The sequence below is a fragment of the Aspergillus pseudoviridinutans genome (genome assembly GCF_018340605.1).
Source record: "Aspergillus pseudoviridinutans IFM 55266 DNA, scaffold_5, whole genome shotgun sequence".
NCBI lineage: Eukaryota > Fungi > Ascomycota > Eurotiomycetes > Eurotiales > Aspergillaceae > Aspergillus > Aspergillus pseudoviridinutans.
In genome coordinates, this window is record NW_025091285.1 from 2199233 (window position 1) to 2217872 (window position 18640).

General features: G+C 51.2%; 7 protein-coding genes across 7 annotated transcripts; 4 read left to right on the forward strand and 3 right to left on the reverse strand.

Moving 5' to 3' along the window:
- Nucleotides 1-901: 901 nt before the first annotated feature.
- Asppvi_007826 (uncharacterized protein) lies at nt 902-2053 on the reverse strand (the record flags this gene model as incomplete). The annotated part of the gene is made up of 3 exons (XM_043303709.1): nt 902-1041; nt 1149-1581; nt 1646-2053. The coding sequence occupies 3 exons, from the start codon at nt 2051-2053 to the stop codon at nt 902-904; spliced, it is 981 nt and encodes a 326-aa protein (XP_043159644.1).
- A 2811-nt stretch (nt 2054-4864) lies between these two features.
- On the reverse strand, nt 4865-5708 carry Asppvi_007827 (uncharacterized protein; the record flags this gene model as incomplete). The annotated part of the gene is made up of 2 exons (XM_043303710.1): nt 4865-5448; nt 5693-5708. 2 exons carry the CDS (start codon nt 5706-5708, stop codon nt 4865-4867), a joined length of 600 nt encoding a protein of 199 aa, XP_043159645.1.
- Nucleotides 5709-6247: 539 nt separating this feature from the next.
- On the forward strand, nt 6248-8196 carry Asppvi_007828 (putative MFS multidrug transporter; the record flags this gene model as incomplete). Its single annotated transcript, XM_043303711.1, has 3 exons — nt 6248-7706; nt 7768-7812; nt 7886-8196. 3 exons carry the CDS (start codon nt 6248-6250, stop codon nt 8194-8196), a joined length of 1815 nt encoding a protein of 604 aa, XP_043159646.1.
- A 1597-nt stretch (nt 8197-9793) lies between these two features.
- Nucleotides 9794-10352, forward strand: Asppvi_007829 (4a-hydroxytetrahydrobiopterin dehydratase; the record flags this gene model as incomplete). The annotated part of the gene is made up of 3 exons (XM_043303712.1): nt 9794-9991; nt 10049-10111; nt 10173-10352. 3 exons carry the CDS (start codon nt 9794-9796, stop codon nt 10350-10352), a joined length of 441 nt encoding a protein of 146 aa, XP_043159647.1.
- Nucleotides 10353-11833: 1481 nt separating this feature from the next.
- Nucleotides 11834-14281, forward strand: Asppvi_007830 (peptidase family M20/M25/M40 protein; the record flags this gene model as incomplete). Its single annotated transcript, XM_043303713.1, has 1 exon — nt 11834-14281. One exon carries the CDS (start codon nt 11834-11836, stop codon nt 14279-14281), a length of 2448 nt encoding a protein of 815 aa, XP_043159648.1.
- Nucleotides 14282-15086: 805 nt separating this feature from the next.
- Nucleotides 15087-16412, reverse strand: Asppvi_007831 (Sec62 family protein translocation protein; the record flags this gene model as incomplete). The annotated part of the gene is made up of 3 exons (XM_043303714.1): nt 15087-15275; nt 15338-15894; nt 15950-16412. The coding sequence occupies 3 exons, from the start codon at nt 16410-16412 to the stop codon at nt 15087-15089; spliced, it is 1209 nt and encodes a 402-aa protein (XP_043159649.1).
- Nucleotides 16413-16777: 365 nt separating this feature from the next.
- Nucleotides 16778-18630, forward strand: Asppvi_007832 (Lectin C-type domain protein; the record flags this gene model as incomplete). The annotated part of the gene is made up of 2 exons (XM_043303715.1): nt 16778-16840; nt 16900-18630. The coding sequence occupies 2 exons, from the start codon at nt 16778-16780 to the stop codon at nt 18628-18630; spliced, it is 1794 nt and encodes a 597-aa protein (XP_043159650.1).
- Nucleotides 18631-18640: the final 10 nt, after the last annotated feature.

An 18640-nucleotide genomic window follows, 5' to 3' on the forward strand; every position in this document is an offset into this window, starting at 1 on the left:
GGTTGGGGTGTTCGCTGACAGACTGGATCAGGTTGCGGTGTGGTGCGTTCTTTCGAGCATCGGCTGAGATTAACTGATCAGGCTGGGGAGATGGGGAGTTGAAATGGAATGAGCGGCTGGGGTTTGTATCCGGGGCATATCGATCTGTGTCGCTGGTCTAGGTCTAGAAGCGTGAGGTCTAGGTCAAGACCAAGGCTGTGGAGGATGCACTCGGCAAGGAGGGAGAATTCGCGGTTCCGAGGGCTTGGCTAGGGCGTATGGTCGACATGGGTTATTAGGATAACGACGGCTGTGCCGGTGAGGGATTGGATGGATGGGAGCAAGAGAATTCTGCCAAAGGTGAGATCGGTTTGTAGTGGGAATGGAGGACATAACGCGTAGTGGAAACGAAAATACGAGATTCCGACTTTCCTTACAACTGCTCTCGGTGATGCCTACAGTAGCCGGCCGACGATCACCGTGTATGCGCTCTGCATGCAATAAGAAGACGATAATGCATGCAGAGTTCGCCAAGAAGGCTCTAGAACGATCGACGACCTGTCTGCGTGGACAGACACTGCTGCCTGGCAATTATAAATCCCTACTAACGGATAAGAACACCCAATAGACAGTTTGGGCAGACCGAAAAGAAAGGCGAGGAATTTTTGTGGTGCTTTGAGCCCTTTCTTGAGTGGTGACAGCGAATACTTCCAATGGATACACAGATAATCATAGTTCAGGGTATCAATGCACGTCAGCGGGAAAGGAACAGAAACACCGAATACCCTCACACAAACTTGGCAGTTCGCCGATTCTGACAATAAAAAAAATTTCGGATCATAAGACACGCCGAGAAAGTGTAAGCTAAAGTGAAAGAGGCGGACGGACAGCCGACAGCGCATCCATGCCTTGTGTATCCAAATCAAGACTTGTTCGTGGGTTCAGTAGCCGACCCCACACCGGCAGATGCATGATGATCGGCGGTTTCGGCCCCCTGTCTGGCAGGTGGCGCACTCTGCTCTGGTCGGGCACCAGAGGTGGTCAACTCACTAATATGTCGTTCTTTTGCTTTGTTAGCGTTTGGATCTTCAGCTCMGAGCATACATAGGAGATGAGCAGATGCCGAGACTTGGCAGAGATGACAGACGGAGAGAATAGAGCAGACAAACCTAATTCACGTATACGCTGGCGAAGCATCTGGTTTTCGCGATTGAGCATGGATGCTTCGGCTTGGTAGAAAGCCACCTCATCCCTGCTACCACGTCGGGACGAGGTCTCACTGGTGCCTGTTGCCAGGTCCAACCCTTCGGGCCCGCGGGACGAGTCGGCCGACGTTCCATGCAGAGAAGCAGAAGGCAGCGGCCGAAGACTGGGAGAGGCAGTCTGGCTGGAAGGTCGCGACGCTCGGTGGCTGGACAGGGATGAAGGAAACTGAGTGGATGTCCGACCGCTACCTGCGGCAGGAAGTGGCGGTATTATGGGGACACCGACAGACCGTTCGGACGGTGGTGTGGAATCTTCAACCGCTGCGCCTGATTGTTGCTGCTGCTGGAGTTGTTGTAGTTGGGCTTGTTGATTCCGAATCATCTGCAACAGTCGGTTCTATTGCCCAATCAGCATTCATAGTCAATTTGCGTTTTTGAGGATAGCGCATAGATAATCATACCACTTGTGCTTCTTGCTCTTGCTCCAATTCCTGGTGGAGCTCCCCTAGAGACGGAGCACGCTGGTGGTGCGGGTCGCCCGTAGCAAAAATCGGGCTGCCTCCGATCGTGGGACTTGCCGTGCGAAGTGCATGGCTCAGGGAGGAACGGTGCTCGGCTGAGGGAATTTCGGACTCGCTCAGGGTACCTGTGGGAGGACGGCGCTGCTCTGAAATTGACAACCTTGTACGAGGTGAAGCGCGTGACGACCGACGGGACAGGTCCGTGGCATTAGTATTGTTGTTCATGGTGGTAGATGACGCTGCAGGGGAGACCGCTGACACAGATTCGGAAGAGGCGGGGACTGTCCGTGGTGGACGCGGGGATGAGGGGGAACGAGATGGCGGAAGAGAATTGAGATCAGGAGGCATTCCTTGGGCTGAAGAGGTGGTAGGGCGAGCCCGGGACGAACGAAGAGTGATGTGATACAATGACGATGGGGATGATGTTAATGATGATGATTACAGTCACTGTTCACTCAAACTCAGCTTTAGTTATGTGTTCTGGTTATGATGATGCCCGCAACCAGAGCAGCAGCTGTTAGTCAGTCACGCTATTCTGAATTCAGCCAGCTGCGCCACAGCTTGACCATTTCTGACTTCATTGTAGGGCACATGGTTAGGGCTGAGTATCCAAGCCACATCATGGTTGTATCAACAAGCTCGGTTTGCAAAGCATCAGCACACAATATCAGAGCGTCAAAAGCTGATAACTTCGCAGAGCTTCAAAGCTAAGGCAAGTAACATCAACCCCTGCTTTCAACCGAGTGCCAGTTGACCAATGCTCCACGGAAGCAGATTAGTGATGCTCATCGCCTACGGCCTCAACAGAATCAGCCAGACTACATGTGCCTGTTGCCAGACTCGTTGAGATAGAATGCCTAGCATTCAATGCCCTGTGGTTTGACCTAGCGTCCTGAAGCTGGAATGGACCGTTCACTTGAGAGACAAAGGATGGATAAGGGAATTTACGCGCATATGCTGACCTCCTATTTTCGTAGCGAAGGCCTGAGAACACGATCATTTCTATATAGGATAACTCGTGGGTTACCAGAATTACCTGAGGCTGGTATATGCGAGTCGGAAGTACATGCCGTGGAATGCAATGCCAGAGTCCAGCCGGGCCTCCGATGAGGATGGACAAACCATGAAGCTTGACAAGTTGGTATTGGTTTTGCTGGAATGATGAGCTCAACATGATACTGTTGCACTCTCAAAAGCTTGACTGGATTCTTTCAGTGTCAACGGTCAACGAAGACATGCTTGTTTCTAGTCAAAGCCACGGACCTCGCCCATGCGGGAACTACTACTGCAAGTCAGAAGATCAGGGACAGAACTTGGACTCTTAGAGAGCCAGAAGGTTACAACTGATCTACTTGAAAGTCAGGCGGACTTTATCTCAATTCGACAGAGCAACGCCACATGACTAGGATCAGACAGCGGTGAGCTTCGAGAAGCCCAATGCGGCGTCTTCGTGCTGGCGATAGTTATAGATATACTCTGAGTATAAACCTAGATGTCAGCCACAATGCGACCGTAGATCATAGTATCATCAACTATTTCGCTCATACATGATAGGAAGTTTAACATTACAAAAAAAAGGGTTATTGTCAGCTGACTCCTGAAACATGACTTGCCCATTTCCGGAAAACAGGGACACTATTATCTACCCCGTGGGCAACAGCCTGGAGGAAAGCGGAGTGGAAAGGGGATGAGACCTGACACCTGAGGCACCAGAGTAGGAGCATTAGAATTTAGAAGAAAGTCAGTAGGTTGTGAACTCTGAAGTTTGACTTTCACAGTTCCAGCCGATACCGGCTTCCGCTGCTGAATTGGGATTAGTGATGGAGTCAAGACCCGCAACCGGACCAGTCACGCAGCCAACCACCCAAGAGAGTGCCAATCAGCCAGAAAGCTTGAGCCTCGGATCCGTCGGTTTAGGAAAACAGGCTGATTTCTACTTTGACCTCATAAGGTGGACCACGTGACATCGACCGATCTTGCTTTCCTCGTGGGCGTGGGTTTCGGGGATTTTTTTTCTGAAAAGAAGTGGATGTGAGGGGGAAACCGCAATCGAACATTCCCCAGTCTCCAAACCAAAGCTTGAAGTAAGAGGGCGAGAAAAACGTGAAGCAGATCAGCAAGATGGGGCCGGGGTAACGTGGCTACGAAGTAAGGAGTGTCAAGGACCCCAGTGGACACTGAATCAATAGACAATGAAATCTAATTATGGTTCATGATGGGCTTGATTCTTAGTGGGATTGAAGCTGCAACTTCCGCCCTAAGGCCCTATTATCACGTTGGCAACGATCCTTGACTGAGCGATTTTGTCATGTCGTACGAGCCTTGTACATAGGAGAGGACTCCTAACCTGGGTTGACCTAGACAGTAAGCTTTGGATCACCGTTTAGGCAAACCAATTTCTAAATTCTACTGAGCGAACTTAGCCTATGTCAGGCATCTGAAACTGACACCGACAGTGAGAACATTCCCATGGGTTTCAGAAAGGCTGCATGCTGACTCCATGCGCTTGCATTGAAAGACTAGTAACTCGGAATATCAGAAGGCACCGACGCGTTCTCGTAAGATAATCATGGAATTACCTTATCCTTGCCCCTTAGTATTGCCGTATGATCTCTTTACTTTAACAAATGTACCTTTGGTGGATCCGATCTGCTTATTGAAACGTCACCGTCTGAGGTGTTCGAGAAATACTACTTACTGCATTGCCAGGTTACGGAGAAAGCCTCCTACGTCCTCATGCAGGCGACAGGATTGTCAACATCGGACAATGTTCTATGAAATATTCTGGAAAGTAAGACATCTCACGATCAGGCCAGAAATCAACTAGTTATACAAATGCATGACTAAAGTTGTCGTCGTAAACCAGTCCAGCTCCTACTGGGGAATGACGATCTGCGTAAGAGCCGACGGGAAAATAAGGGAAGAGAAGAGAGACCTGACGTCACCCGCGGTGGCCCCGAAGAGAAAACGCCCCACGAAACTCAGGAAAACCACTGCAATTGGACAAATGTTATGGTTTACTCCAGTTTCCAACACCGTAGTGTCACGATTTTTCGCACGCCAACATTGATCGTCTCGATGTGCCCGTCGTAATTTGTCGTACTCCAGCAAGTCCTAACTCAATGCTGGGAATTTCTGGCGGCTAAGCAAAGATCGCCATTACCCGACCGCCTCGGGAAGCCACACCAAGAATGGCCCATGTACTGCCGGCCAACTATCCCGACTCCTTGCGTCAATACGGGTTGCTAGCCTCTTCATTGTCAGTCTGTACTCTGTAAATTCTGTCAAATGCATTGAGAACGAGACCAAGGCTGCAGTAGAGTATTCCTGCTCGCAGGTTTGACTGTACTGTAGGTTTCCCTTCGACACCGTCCCATGGCTTGGCCCCTTGGTTTCCCGAAACGGGCATTCCTGAAGTTGTCGGCCCAGAGCGGCTTCTGTAGTGGTACTCTTCGGCCTTAGCACACACGCTTCCGAGTGGAGCACCATAAATCCTGTCCATTTGCGGCCATCTTCAACTTGCCCGTGGGGTTTCCCATCGCCGTTTTCCGTTGGCTCAGATGACGAGGGGCAGACGCTGACTGGACCCTGAGGTTCCCAGATGTTCCATTCGAAATTGTTGAGGAAGGACATTCCTCCTGGTCGGCGTGGCGAGTGGGCTCGAATCTCCAGTCCTGATTCGGTCTCCGGCTGCGTCCTTGGCCCAAACCCATGTTCAATGCGCAGTTTTCTGGCTGCAGTCTCTGCGTGAGAAAAAATAATCAATTATGCAAAAGGAAGGGGCGAGCATGCCTGGAAAGAGATAAATGTTTTCAGTAAAGGGAACAGAGGCAAAGTGTGGGCAAAAAGACAGGATTTGGCAAGAGACGTACAGCAAAGGCTGATGAGTGTATTCTGCTCTCAGTAGCTTTGTAACCTGAATGGCTCATTAGGGTACCTAGATAAAGAAAGTTTGGAAATTAGCAGAGAAGCCCCGTACTGACTTACCCCGGGTTCTCTCCATTGGAAGGGAAGTAAAGTGCAGGCACAAAGTGGGCTTTGTCCATGGGTGGTAGAGTAGCATCAGGTATTTCCCCGTCCTTTCCCTTTCTGGGGTTCCTGCCAGCCCACGCAGTATAATATAGATAGCCTGAGGCGCCTCTTGTTGACCGCATTCATACTTCTTCTACTCTGTTAATTGACTGTTGTTTTTCCTCGTTCCTGTTCTCTCCCACCTCTTGATCTGCACACCTCTCTCCCCAAACCTTTGGTTACATTAACACTTCGCCGAGTGTTAGTCTTACTTCTCTCACACAACCACCTTTTAACTCGCGGGATAAAGCTTCTATCTCATTGTTTTCCTCTTCCTGTCTCCTCCTCAGCTTTTCCTCTGCTTATAATCCCTTCTATCTACATCTACAGCTTGTGATAGCCTTGCCAAGTCAAAGATCTCTTGATTATTAAAGTAAGTTTACATTGTCTACCTAATAGTTATTACGCGTTCACACTCTAACTATCTTCTTAGGTTTGTGATACGCGAGATACAGAGCAGGCTATCTCAAAATGGCAGTGCCTCCTCCCTCTGAGGGGGTCATGGAGATAGAAGACTCGCATCATCATGAATCTGAGGCCTCGTCCTCAACTCACGCTGAGCAGGGCATTGACCCAGCGTTTGAAAAGCCAGAGCCCACAGCGGCAGACATCGAAAATGTCGAGACGGTGGAAGCTGTCGAAGAAAAGCCTTCGAGGGCGGACAAGGTCATTAAAGAAGCCGATTGTTATGACGAGCTGGGGTACTCCTGGCCCTCTTGGAAAAAGTGGACAGTCATCAGCGTGATCTTTCTTGTCCAGACTTCCATGAACTTTAATACCAGTCTGTATTCCAACGCTCTGACTGGCATCTCTGAAGAGTACGGAGTCAGTATGCAAGGTGCTCGTTGCGGTGCCATGATTTTCCTCGTTACTTATGCCTTTGGCTGCGAACTCTGGGCGCCCTGGAGCGAGGAACTCGGACGTAAGCCAATTCTCCAGGCAAGTCTGTTTCTCGTCAATGCTTTCCAACTTCCTGTGGCTCTTGCCCCCAACTTTGCTTCTATCATGGTGGGTCGAGCCCTGGGTGGTCTGAGTTCTGCCGGTGGCTCCGTCACCCTGGGAATGATTGCCGATCTATGGGAGGCAGATGATCAGCAGTACGCCGTAGCCTGCGTCGTCTTTTCTTCTGTTGCAGGCTCCGTCATCGGTCCTGTCGTCGGTGGATTCGTCGAAGAATACCTTCCTTGGCGCTGGTGCATCTGGATCCAATTGATCTTCGGAGGGGCTGTTCAGCTCGCTCACCTGGTCTTTGTTCCGGAGACTCGCACGACGATATTGATGGACAGAATCGCCAAGAGAAGAAGAAAGAATGGAGAGGATATATGGGGCCCTAACGAGGTGCTTGAGTTCCGGGAGCGGTTCGCAGTGCGGGAAATTCTCGCCACCTGGATCCGCCCATTCAAGATGTTCTTGACCGAGCCCATCGTGCTGTCTCTGTCTTTACTGAGTGGCTTCAGCGATGCTCTGATTTTTATGTTCATCCAGTCGTTCGGTCTTGTTTACAAGCAGTGGGGCTTTGGCACTGTTGCACTCGGCTTGTCGTTTCTACCTATCCTAGTTGGATATTTCATCGCGTGGATATCATTTATCCCAGTCATTAAACGGAACATCAAAGAGCGACGCGCTAAGCCTCATGATGAACGAGCTCAATACGAATCTCGCCTGTGGTGGCTTCTTTACACTGCTCCTTGCCTGCCAATCGGGTTGATTGGTTTTGCTTGGACCGGCCAGGGTCCTCCCGTCCACTGGATTGGAACCATGGTTTTCTCTGCCATTGTCGGCATTGCCAACTACAGCATTTACATGGCGACGATTGACTACATGGTCTGCGCCTACGGTCCCTACTCTGCGTCGGCAACCGGTGGAAATGGCTGGTCTCGAGACTTCTTGGCTGGCGTTCTTACCATTCCTGCCACACCTTTCTTCGAGAGTAAGTTGCCCTGTCCATTGATCCGCCTTATGGTTACAGCAGCTGACAGACGTTTTCACAGACATTGGCGGCGAGCGTCACCTCGAGTACGCATCTACGATTTTGTGTAAGTGCTTCTGACACTTTCAATCTGTTTGTTCTGCATCCCAGAGACAGAAACTGACCTTGACCTTCTATAGTCTGCATCTCATTCGTCCTCGTCATCGCCGTCTATGTCATCTACTGGTGCGGTCCTTACCTCCGCCAGCGCTCTACATTTGCTCAACAGCTGTCGGTTGCTCGCCACGATGTCGAAGTCGACCTCAATGTCCGACAGTTGTCTAGAATACCCACTGGCTCTAGGGCAAATTCTCTTGCAAGATCTCGCCAAGACCTTCGAATCCGCCAGGCACTTGGAAGCCGACAGGGCAGCTATGTGGCATCTCGTGGTGCGTCTCGCGCGGGCTCTCGTGCTCAGTCACGCAGAAACAGTATCTCCTTGGCGGAATGAGCATGACTCGCAACTCCACAACCGAGCGGCCTGGTGCCGATGGGTATCCGAGGAAGCGTTGTCGTTGATGTGTATTATGGTCGCAGTGATGGTCCACAGTGACACAGAAGGGTTTTAGGCAGCAACACGCTTTATGTGAGCCTTGCGAGCTTTGGGCTCTTCTGTTCGTTGCCTCTGTGAGCAATTTTCATTTCTTGAGCAGGGCCGGGCTTTGCAAGTGTTATTTCGCTTTTGTTTCTTTTCTCTTTTCATCGCCTGTGGTGGAAGGCCTTGGTGCTACACCTTCCTTGCGTGTTCAGACTGCCGACTCTCGGAACTCGTTTGCATTGCACCCTTGCGGAGTGAATGGGCGGAGTCTGGTCGGTACACCCGAGTTAAATAGGCGTCGGCTTCGTACCATTTCGATGGCCTTTTAATTGTATCTGGGATTTTTATGTGGCTTCAGCTTCTTTTCTTTCTGCGGCTTACGAAATTTTCTGTTTCAACGGTGGTTGTCTGTCTTTATGCTTGTGTCGCTAGCGAGGTGGATGTTTACTTTCTAGCGAATGTGTCTCCACGGCGGGACCGAAGTAGTTAGCGAAAGTCTCCTCGGCTACTGGTGGCTAGTGAAAGAATACGAAAAATGATGATGTTCATTCTGTCAATGTTTCAAGCGATCTGTAGCCGGTAATGCCTCATGTCGACGTAATCCGTTAAAGGGACTCAAGCGCGACTGCTCGGCGGCATGGGCGGAAGAGTAGAGAAATCAAGGTATGACTGCGGATGCAGGCTCGATGGGGAGGGACCCGTACAGAGGAGCAGTTACTAGAGTTAATGCACATTGTTAAGGTACTCTGTCTTATGGATCTGTGGCCTTGAGAGTACCTTAGAATACCCGAGGTAGTATAGCCCTATCAAAGCTAGGAGGCAGGTGATCTAACAGGAATCAAACGTCATTGAACAGATGGCCGGGCAGATGATAGTACGAACTCCGCAATGGAGGCCAGGCGCATCTACAGAGATCGCGGGCACGGCGGAGGTGACTTCCACGGACTTTTGACTTTTTAGGTTAACCATCTGCGGAGATTGTGGGATAGACCTGGCTCCGGAGGTTACATCCGACGATCTCTTATCTTGGGGAGTCGAGGTACTTTTACGGAGCACACGTAAAAACCTGCCTGATGCGGGTGAGGATGAGGTTGTTCTGCAGGAACCATCTCTCACCGTGCTCCTTGTCTGTGGGGGTGGACGATGGCGTAGATGGCGTAGGCACCTTAGCCGTGGTCGTCACGTGACCATTCCGTCCTGCGATGCGCTGTCAACTCCCGTTGTCAATGTCACCTTCTAATGATGACGAGCAGGTCTCTTAAAGTTTTGACTAAATTGTACCTCGAGCATGGACGCAGCGCGGGGAGTGCTGCAACGTCGAGTTCGAGCTTGCATCTCTCGTCCCAGTATTTTATCTGGTAGAGTCATTTATCCATCATCATCGTCGTCGTTGTCGTCGTTGTCGTCGTTGTCGTCATCATCCATTTCCACGCGGAGTTCCCCCCGCACGACGGTGTCTCCGCTCCGAGGCTGCGCGCTCCGTGAGGGGAGACGGTTACCGACGCCCGTAATGGCCGATGCAGGTTACTCGACTGCTGCTGGTCCTTCTGAGGAGCAGCCGCAGCCGCAGGTGCAGATCTCGTCGGGTGAGAATGCGGAGGAGGTTCAGGAGGGATTGAAAGCGTTGCTTGAGAAGGGGTGGGTGTTGGATGGGGAGGGGATGGGGATCCAGAAGACGTTTTATTTTCGGACTTATTTCAAGGCTGTGGTGGGTTTTGTTTGTTGTTCTTCTCAAGGGACTAGGGACGCTGATTGTTTGGTGCAGAGCTTTATGAATGTGGTTGCCTCACAGAGCGCGATAAAGAAGCATCATTCTACCATGACCGTTGTAAGTTCTTTTCTGCTGAATCGGGAAAAGGTTGCGATTTGCTAATTGTTTGCGGTTATAGAGGATTGGAAGTGTGGATGTGCATTGGACGACGCATAATCCGCGAGGACTGTCGTCGAAAGACATTGCTATGGCGCAGCATTGTGACGAGGGAGCGCAGTTGATGGGGGCTGTTACCGAGGCGGAGGGGAAGAAGTGTTCACTGCCCAATGTGCCTTTGATGGGGTCTCCTTCGCGTTGAGTCTCCGAGGCACTTATTTTATGTATTATTCTGAACAAATTGCATATTACTCGAGAAACAATGATTGACCTGTCAGTTGTGGCTTCGCGACTCAACCGGATCAAGTCAAGCCGCTCAAAACTGGAAGCGATATGATACGATGGTACGAAATCGTGCCGAACGACGATCGGTTGACGTTGATCGCCGTCCCTCATTCCTTGAATGGAGTATGGACTGCTGCAGTCTGCTGCGTTCCGTCACCTTGTACAACCTGTGATCTGCTGCAGAGTTTTCCATAGGTCGCCCGTTGTCAATAAATAATACATCAAGGACCGCGCAGTTTTGTTCAGGTCCACTACGAAACTACGAAGAGAGTTTCGGTACTCCTATTCCATAGTAGGAACTATGTTTTTTTCCCCCTCGCCATAGCCCTACGTAAATAAACATGATGCTATTCTGGCCAAGTGGGACCGGAACCTGTTCCAAAAGTGTTGTTCCTCCTCCGTGTCAGGGGTAGATTGCCAATTATAGACTTGATGGCGCATATAGATACGTAGTATCTCGCATTCTCGACATGCAATAATTGTCCATCATTATTACCGATGATACTCCGAATCGATCTGATCTCAACGCTGTATCTTTGCATCTAGCTCATTTCCTGAATCTGCTCCTGTTAGGAGGCCAACTGTTTCAGATCCTCTAGGCAGATTTAGCTTCACTCCAATCTCAAGTAGTAGTAGACTAGACTGGACTACTGATTATGATCCATAGCTAATCAAAGCCTAAAACTAAGACGAAGAAAATTTAGCGGAAGAAAAGGATCACACTCACACAGAAGAGGAAAAGTCCCGACTTTGACTCGATCTGGCTTCCCAGTTTCCATCCGCCTGGTAGTTCTGGGCCGAGTTTGCTCTCTTTCTTTCTCTTTTTTTTTTTCCCCTTCCTTGTCTTCTTCCGCCTCAACACTCTCTTTCTATACCCAGGAGAAGCGCAATGGAGCTGCATGAATCGCTCTGATGTCGCATTGCGATCTTCTCTCTCACTCCTTACAGCTGAATCCCCTTCCCTGGAATTGAAACTACCACCTGTACATCTACACCAAACGTGAGCTCCCAAAATTCGGTTCGGCCGTCTCCGCTTCAAGCCTCCACCACGCGATCTCTCCCACTTTCCTATTCGGTTCTGTCCACACTTCACTTCAGTCGAGTTCTGTACAATTGCATTTACCATTCTCGATCTGAATATAATCTGAAACCAGTGGGTTCGGTTTCAGGCTGCGATCATCACTTGACCCGTCGGTACGAGCGTCCACTTGCAATGCCAGTCTTCGCCTTCACATCGATGTGCAACACTACCGGCTCAACAGTAGAACTGTTCTCCAGATGAATCACACGCGCCCTTGAAGCTCCGTAATCTCCAGCCTAACGACTTCTCTATCACATCATCACCAATCAATTGGAATCGCGTTTTCATGTCGGATGTGAGCCAATTTTTCCTGAAGGATGAGCTTAGATCAGCAGCCCCCTCACCCATCCGTCAGCGAGCGCAGAGGTCAACGACTAGCTCCTTTGCGAACTAACTTCAGCCGTCCGAATGCTCACGCTTCAGTGCAATCCCCGACTCTAGCTGCGGCTCCCGATGCAGCGTCAACCTTGTCTGCAACCCCTCGACTGCAACGCCTACGACCCACGGACTACCAAAATGAGAGCGAAGGAGAGAGGGTACCGCTACAGCAAACTCCGGTCAAGCGTCAGACATCCAAGTCGGGTTTGCGCGGGCTCTTTGCCCGGGAGAAGCCCTCCCGTAAGTCCAATGTTGACACGAAACTCGCGGAAATCGACGAGGCGCACACTACTGTAACACAGACGGTGACCGTGTCTGACACGCCACTATCGCCAAGTGTTTGTGCAACCCCCAAAACTGCAATGTCAATGTCGACCTTGGTTGCCTCTCCGCCGGGCGGTGCGAGTCGGATGAAACTTGCGTCGAAGTCCCGAGGGAAGCTTAGTGACAGTCGCCCAGTCGCTGGTGACCATGGCTGGAAGCCCCCTCCGCTATTTCAGGCCTATCCACAGGCAATCAAGCACGACTGTCTCTGGGCCCCAGCTATGTCTGCTGATACCATTTTGCGCATCCAGGCGACCGTAAAGAGCAACAGCAGCTCCAACGATGTTGACCCTCAGGGTAATCAGCCGCTAAATGAGGGAGCTTCCGCGGAACGGAAGAAGAAGGAAGAAAAAGAGAAGAAACATATGCGAACGGTCTCCGACACTATCAACAAGACTGAGTGGACCCAAAAGATCTATGTGCTGGTCACATCTGGTTATATCTTACAATACTCAGCAACCGGGAAACATGACCGACTACCGGAGAAGATGTTGCAGGTGGGCCCCAGATCAGTGGCCTTTGCCAGCGATGCGATTCCTGGTAAGCGTTACGTGCTTCAAATTTCTCAAAGTGCGGAAGAAGACGGCGCCGCAATAGTTGATACCCATCGGCCCTTGTTTTCCCGCCTGGGATTTCATCGATCCTATTCCCGGCGATGGACTCGTGCTTTCCTCCTCGTGTTCTGCAATGCCGAAGATATGAGCTCCTGGCTCCTGGCTGTCAGAGCTCAGATCGAAGCCCGCGGCGGTAAAAAATACATCTCCGAAAACCTGCACGACGAGGCCACGGAGCATCAGCTGCGGCCGAAACAGAGTATCCGACAGATGGTGCAAAGAGACCCCAACCGCTTCTCCAACATCTATCTACAGCCTCAACAGTTGGCAGGTTCCGACGAAAAAGATCAAGCTCTCAGCGATCAATCTCGCCGGAGCTCCTATATATCTGTACAACGCCGGTCGATCGTTTATCAATCTGGCGCTGAGTCCCGTTCCAACTCGATGTCGACCACACACACGGATGTGACACCACCCGTCAACGGCTTCGCGCGGTTGTATTCTTCGGTCCCTCCTCCGAGTGGTTCTTTTACACTTCCTAATGGCCCCGCAGTTCCTGGAGCGTCCCAACCGGGTGTACCGCCGAGCCCGACCACGGCAAGTCTGACCAAACGCCTATCCGCCTATCTGGCAGGATCGGCGAGCACAGAAGGATATGAACCTGGGTGGTCGCCATCAACGGTGCCAGAGCCAATCTTGCGAAGCACCTCGCCTCCAGCACCCAACTTCAGTGTTCCGTCATTCAGCAAGAGGTTTGCTGCGAAGACCGCTCAAGCTCAACTTCTTCAAGATCCTCGTCTGGACTGTGACCGGAGTAATGGGCTCCGTCATCAGGATTCTGACGAGCAACTCGATACTTTGTCTGCGTTTCCCTCCCCACCTCAGTCGCCAACCCGCAACATGAGTAGAATGGGCCTCAACGACATATATGAGGATACTTCTACTGCCCGCAACGCCTCCCCTAGGCGACAGTTGCGGGTATCCAATTCCGAGGATTCGCTAGCAGATCCTCAGCAAAGAAATAAGGACTACAGGAGTCTACCCAACCCACGTTTACCGATAACGTATACCATGACAACGCACTTCCGTCCTCCGAGCATAGCCATTGACCCGTTAACCAAGATTCTACCTGATTCGCAACCCACACAACCAACGACAAATTCCGGAAATCAGTCCATCCTTGAGCTCCAACGGGATAGAGTGTATCCCACAGACCACGGCGGTCGTCCTCCCAGCATGGCTCGGCGCAAGAGCATGCCGGGACTGTCTGTTGGACCCCCAGCGGCACCTCCCCCCAATTGCCCCTTACCAAAAATCCCATCTCCAATCGATCCACATAGGCCTGTTCTGCTACCAAGCGCTTCCCTCACAGCTCGTTCCTCCCAATTGCCGCCTTCGAAGACGTTACGAGACCGCCAAAGAAGCTTTGCCAGCATCAATCCTCCCAAGTCCCTTACCGACCTTCCTGCTACTCCAAGTATAGATACCCAGGTATCTTCCGGATTATAAGCGATACCACTTCACATCGATTTGCTCTACTCTCTACTCTTGGCTCATTCTGCATCTCCAGGCGTCGGTAGATATTATAGAGACGCCTGTACATCTCCTCGGCCCCGAAAACATAGCGTTGCGCATTTTGGAAAAGTGCTTTTGTACTCCCTCACTACTGAGGAAATTCCGTCTTCACGCCTGAAGTCTTATTGAATTTGCGATACCTCAGCGACTTGCTTTCTTATATATATTACTGATACCAGACAGCTTTGTTACTTTGTCATTGCATCTACCCTACCTTCTTGGCCTCTTCTACAGCCACAGTTGAAGATATCCATGCTGTATGTCGTTACTACATTCACTATTTCCTTTCTTCTTCGCTTTCGTTACTCCCACATTTACTGGTTCTTGATGTTGGTCCATCTTGAGTCTTCATGCCTCATACCGACCGTCGTATCTAGTGGAGACTCTTCTTCCATGTCAAATATTTCAACCTAGGCCGAGTCAACACGGCCGAATCCCAAGATTCGACATCAAACTGAGCAGTGCATCCTCACGATTAAGAACTATTATACAGGAATTACAGAATCCTCTATGGCCCATATGGATTTTGATCAATTCAAATAAGTGAAACCTTACTCCAGCCCGAAGTGAACATATATCATTTAAGAAATATAGTCGTACGTGGCTATTCATCCGATGAACCCGTAGCCCGAGGTCTAGAACATAACCCAGAACAACCACAATGACTCAAAGATGCAAAGAAACCAGTTGATACGATGCATCCTACGATCATGCCTGAGTGCAACCTATCTATGCCATTTTACTCCTCAGTTGCTTCTTCCACCTTGGGCGCTAAATCGCGCTTCACGACGCCGGAGGTATCTGCGGCAGGTGTTGCTGTCGTAGTTGCGGAAGGGGTAGAGTCATCTCCCTTGCCGGACGCAGATTGTGGCTCTGCTGTCTCAGCGCCAGCGACGGCCTTCTTGGACCTTTTCTTCTTCTTCTTGCTCTGTGGTACAGTCAGTACATCAATCGAAAGGGAAGGTTGTAGGGAGAAAGAAGAAGAAATACCTCTTGCCAACCCCACAAAGGCTTAAAGCTATCAATGAACCCGACGTCCTCGAAGAGATTAGGGAACAACCAGAGACCGGGAGGCACAACGAAGACGGTCACGCAGAACAGAATCAAACGGAAGATGGACATGGCAAAGAAGAGACCCAGCAGACCCATCATTCCGACGCTGAGGTACCAGACGCCCTGGCGGAGCATGATGGGCCACAGCGGGAAGAGGACAACGGCGAAGATACCCGCCACAACGGCAGCAGCCATGGCCTTCTGTTTCCACTGGGGTCCCTCGTAGAGCCAGACGTAGTGCATCATGGGGTCTGTCTCCTGGTGCTGCTCGATCTTGACGGTCCAGAGGCCCTTGACGCGGGTCTTTGGTTTGGCGTGGTCGTGGCCGGCGTGCGGGTCGATTTTGGAGACGCGCAGCGCGAGAAGGGAGAGAGGGAGGAGTTTGAAGACGTTTTCGGCGGAGGCGCGGTCGGTGACGGGGGGGAGGAGGGAGTTCTTTTTTGCGGCGGCTTTGGCGTAGGCGGGGGATTCGAGGGCGCGGATAGCGCGTTTGACTATGTTACTTGTTAGTACTGGTTCGGAGACTTGTAGGAGTACGAGAAAAAGTACCCTTGAACATGTCCTTTCTTTGTCCGTCCAGGATACACGTGCGAGACTTGAGGTTCTGGGAGCGTAGGAACTTGGCGACCGCGATCGCTTTAGGGTCGGGAGGATTCGACGGGTTCACGGGGACTTGCTGCATCTGTTGCTGAGGCGGAGCGGGCTGACCAGGCTGTCCCTGTTGTTGCTGTTGCTGCTGCTGCTGCTGCTGCGGGCCCGCTTGTCCCTGCTGCTGCGCTGCTTGAGCCTGTTGCTGGGCCATCTGCTGCTGGTGCGCGGCCATAGCTCGCATCCTCAACTGCTGAACGTATTGTTCGGTCGTCATGCCGTGCTTCGCGGCCTCTGCATTCAGTTGTTCGCGCTGCTGTTTTGCGAATTCCTCGGGGCTCATTCCTCGTCTTGCTGCTTCCGCGGCAAACTGCTGCTGCATGGCAGCAATCTGCTGCGGGCTAGGCCCACCTGGAGCCGCCATGTTGAAAGGGAATTTAGATGATTTGCGTTAATAAATCAATTAACAGAGGAAAGACTGATACATGAAGGCTGGAGAATGAATATGAAGCTGGAAGGGAATTGTATCAAAGTGGTTTGGCTGAAAGTTGAAAGAAGTCGGAAAATCACAAGGGGAGTGATGATCACAAAGTGGCCAGATAGATGGTGTTGGCCCGCCCAAAGAGGAAAAGGGTCGATCGTCATTCACTAATCGCACCACCCGCGTCTCCGCGGTTCGAGCCGCGACTACTATTTCATCACTCGAATTGCTCAGTGCAATCGCGAAAACAACCTGAAATGAGTTGTATCTCCTAGCTTAGATTTGCGCTGCGCATTGCATGCAGCTCCATGGGCCTGAGTTATGATCCTGATGCTTCCCTTGTAAACTCTACATGGGTGGCTGTACTGCTGGTGCGTTTCATCTCGCGAACTGACACTGCATGAAATATGACTGACGATGGTTTCATTAGAGTGAAAGAGATGTTGCCGGCCAAATTCCTATCAACTTTGTTACCGTGCCGGCTGTTTCGCTGACTGCAGCATGCTTCGGTAAAAACGTCTACGACGACAATGCTGCTCAGAAATGCATTTCGAACTTGCTCGCTATCGGCTACCGTCGTTTTCTAATTGATATATACTGGTCGGTGGAGCACCGAAATTGGACCTTTTGCCCAGTCGCAAGACCCCAGAACGCTCAAGTCATCACTGTCTCGGCGACGCCATCTCCCACAGCCACAGCCAGTGCAGTCACGGGCACCGTCACAGCAGTCGCCGATTCGTCAGGCTCGCTACTCTACGAGCTGGGTCCCTATCTTTGCTCCGATAATCTCGACCTTTCTGGGCTAGTTGATATCTTCACAGACCATTTCCGGCTTACCAATTCTCAATGGAATGTGTATACGACATTCATCACCCTAAATCTTCATGTGGCATCAAGTGCGGCATCTTTAGATCAGCCAGCTGCATCCCTGACCGAGGAACAGCTGCCGTTACCGTCAGAATACGTGAGCGCTTTGTTCGATGAGCGTCTTTCTGCGTACATCTACAGGCCGTCCCAGCTAGCCGAGGAGCGCAGGAATCTCAACGAATCATGGTATGAAGTTGACAGTGGATACGCACCTATCACGGAGTATTTCACCCTTCACGAAGAAGCGGATGGAAAGCAAAGTACGCCGGATGGTTGGCCGTCTTCGAAATATGTACAACTTGCGCAACAGCAACGACTGTTCCTGGAATATGGCTCCGTGGACCCGCAGCTGGGGAGCTATGACTTGAATGCAGACAACGACGTCATATTTCCTCCTCATTATTTGACAACTACCGTCTCGAGCGCAGCGACTGATGATGGTAGCTTGACTTCTGGCTGTGTCTACAATCCGGGGGCTACCTCCGTGTCGCAAGTCAACTCGTCGTGGGCTCAATCGAGCAGCATACCCATCATAAACGGCTCAAACGATACCAAGACCCTAAGAGAAATATCCGACCTGTTCGTCAATCTCACCGTATGCGGCTTATCCCCGGTGCTCAATAGCACTTTGTTCAACAAGACCGCCGATTCAGATGTAAATCCATACCAAAACATCTCCATGTCTGTCTCATGGGCCTGGGCTATTGGTGAACCCCGAAATCCCTCAATTCCTGGCATGGACGAGGATTCGCAGCCCATTGAGCGATGCGCAGTAATGGATCTCACACTGGGAGGCCATTGGCGCTCCACTAACTGCAGCGTAGAGCGCCACGCCGCCTGTCGTGTGGGAAACCATCCCTTCACCTGGTCCCTGTCATCGCAGGCGTATGCGTACTCAGACGCGTACCACAACGCCTGCCCGGAGAATACATCGTTCTCGATACCCCGGACGGGCCTTGAGAACCTCTACCTATACCATTACCTGCTCGATGGATCCAAGGACACCTTGGACCCTACGGCGACGGACCCCGCAAAGTACGAGGTCTGGCTCGATTTCAACTCACTTGACGTTGCGTCTTGCTGGGTCACAGGGGGTCCTGATACTACCTGCCCGTACGTAACCGATCCACACCAGCTAGAACGGCGCACGGTGTTGGTCGCTGCCATTGCCGGGATTGTAATCTGCATCATCACTGCACTCACCTTATTTGTTAAATGTAACGCGAACCGGAGAAATTCGAGGAGAGGCAAAAGGGTCATTCAAGGGTGGGAGTACGAAGGTGTCCCTTCGTAATTCGGTCATT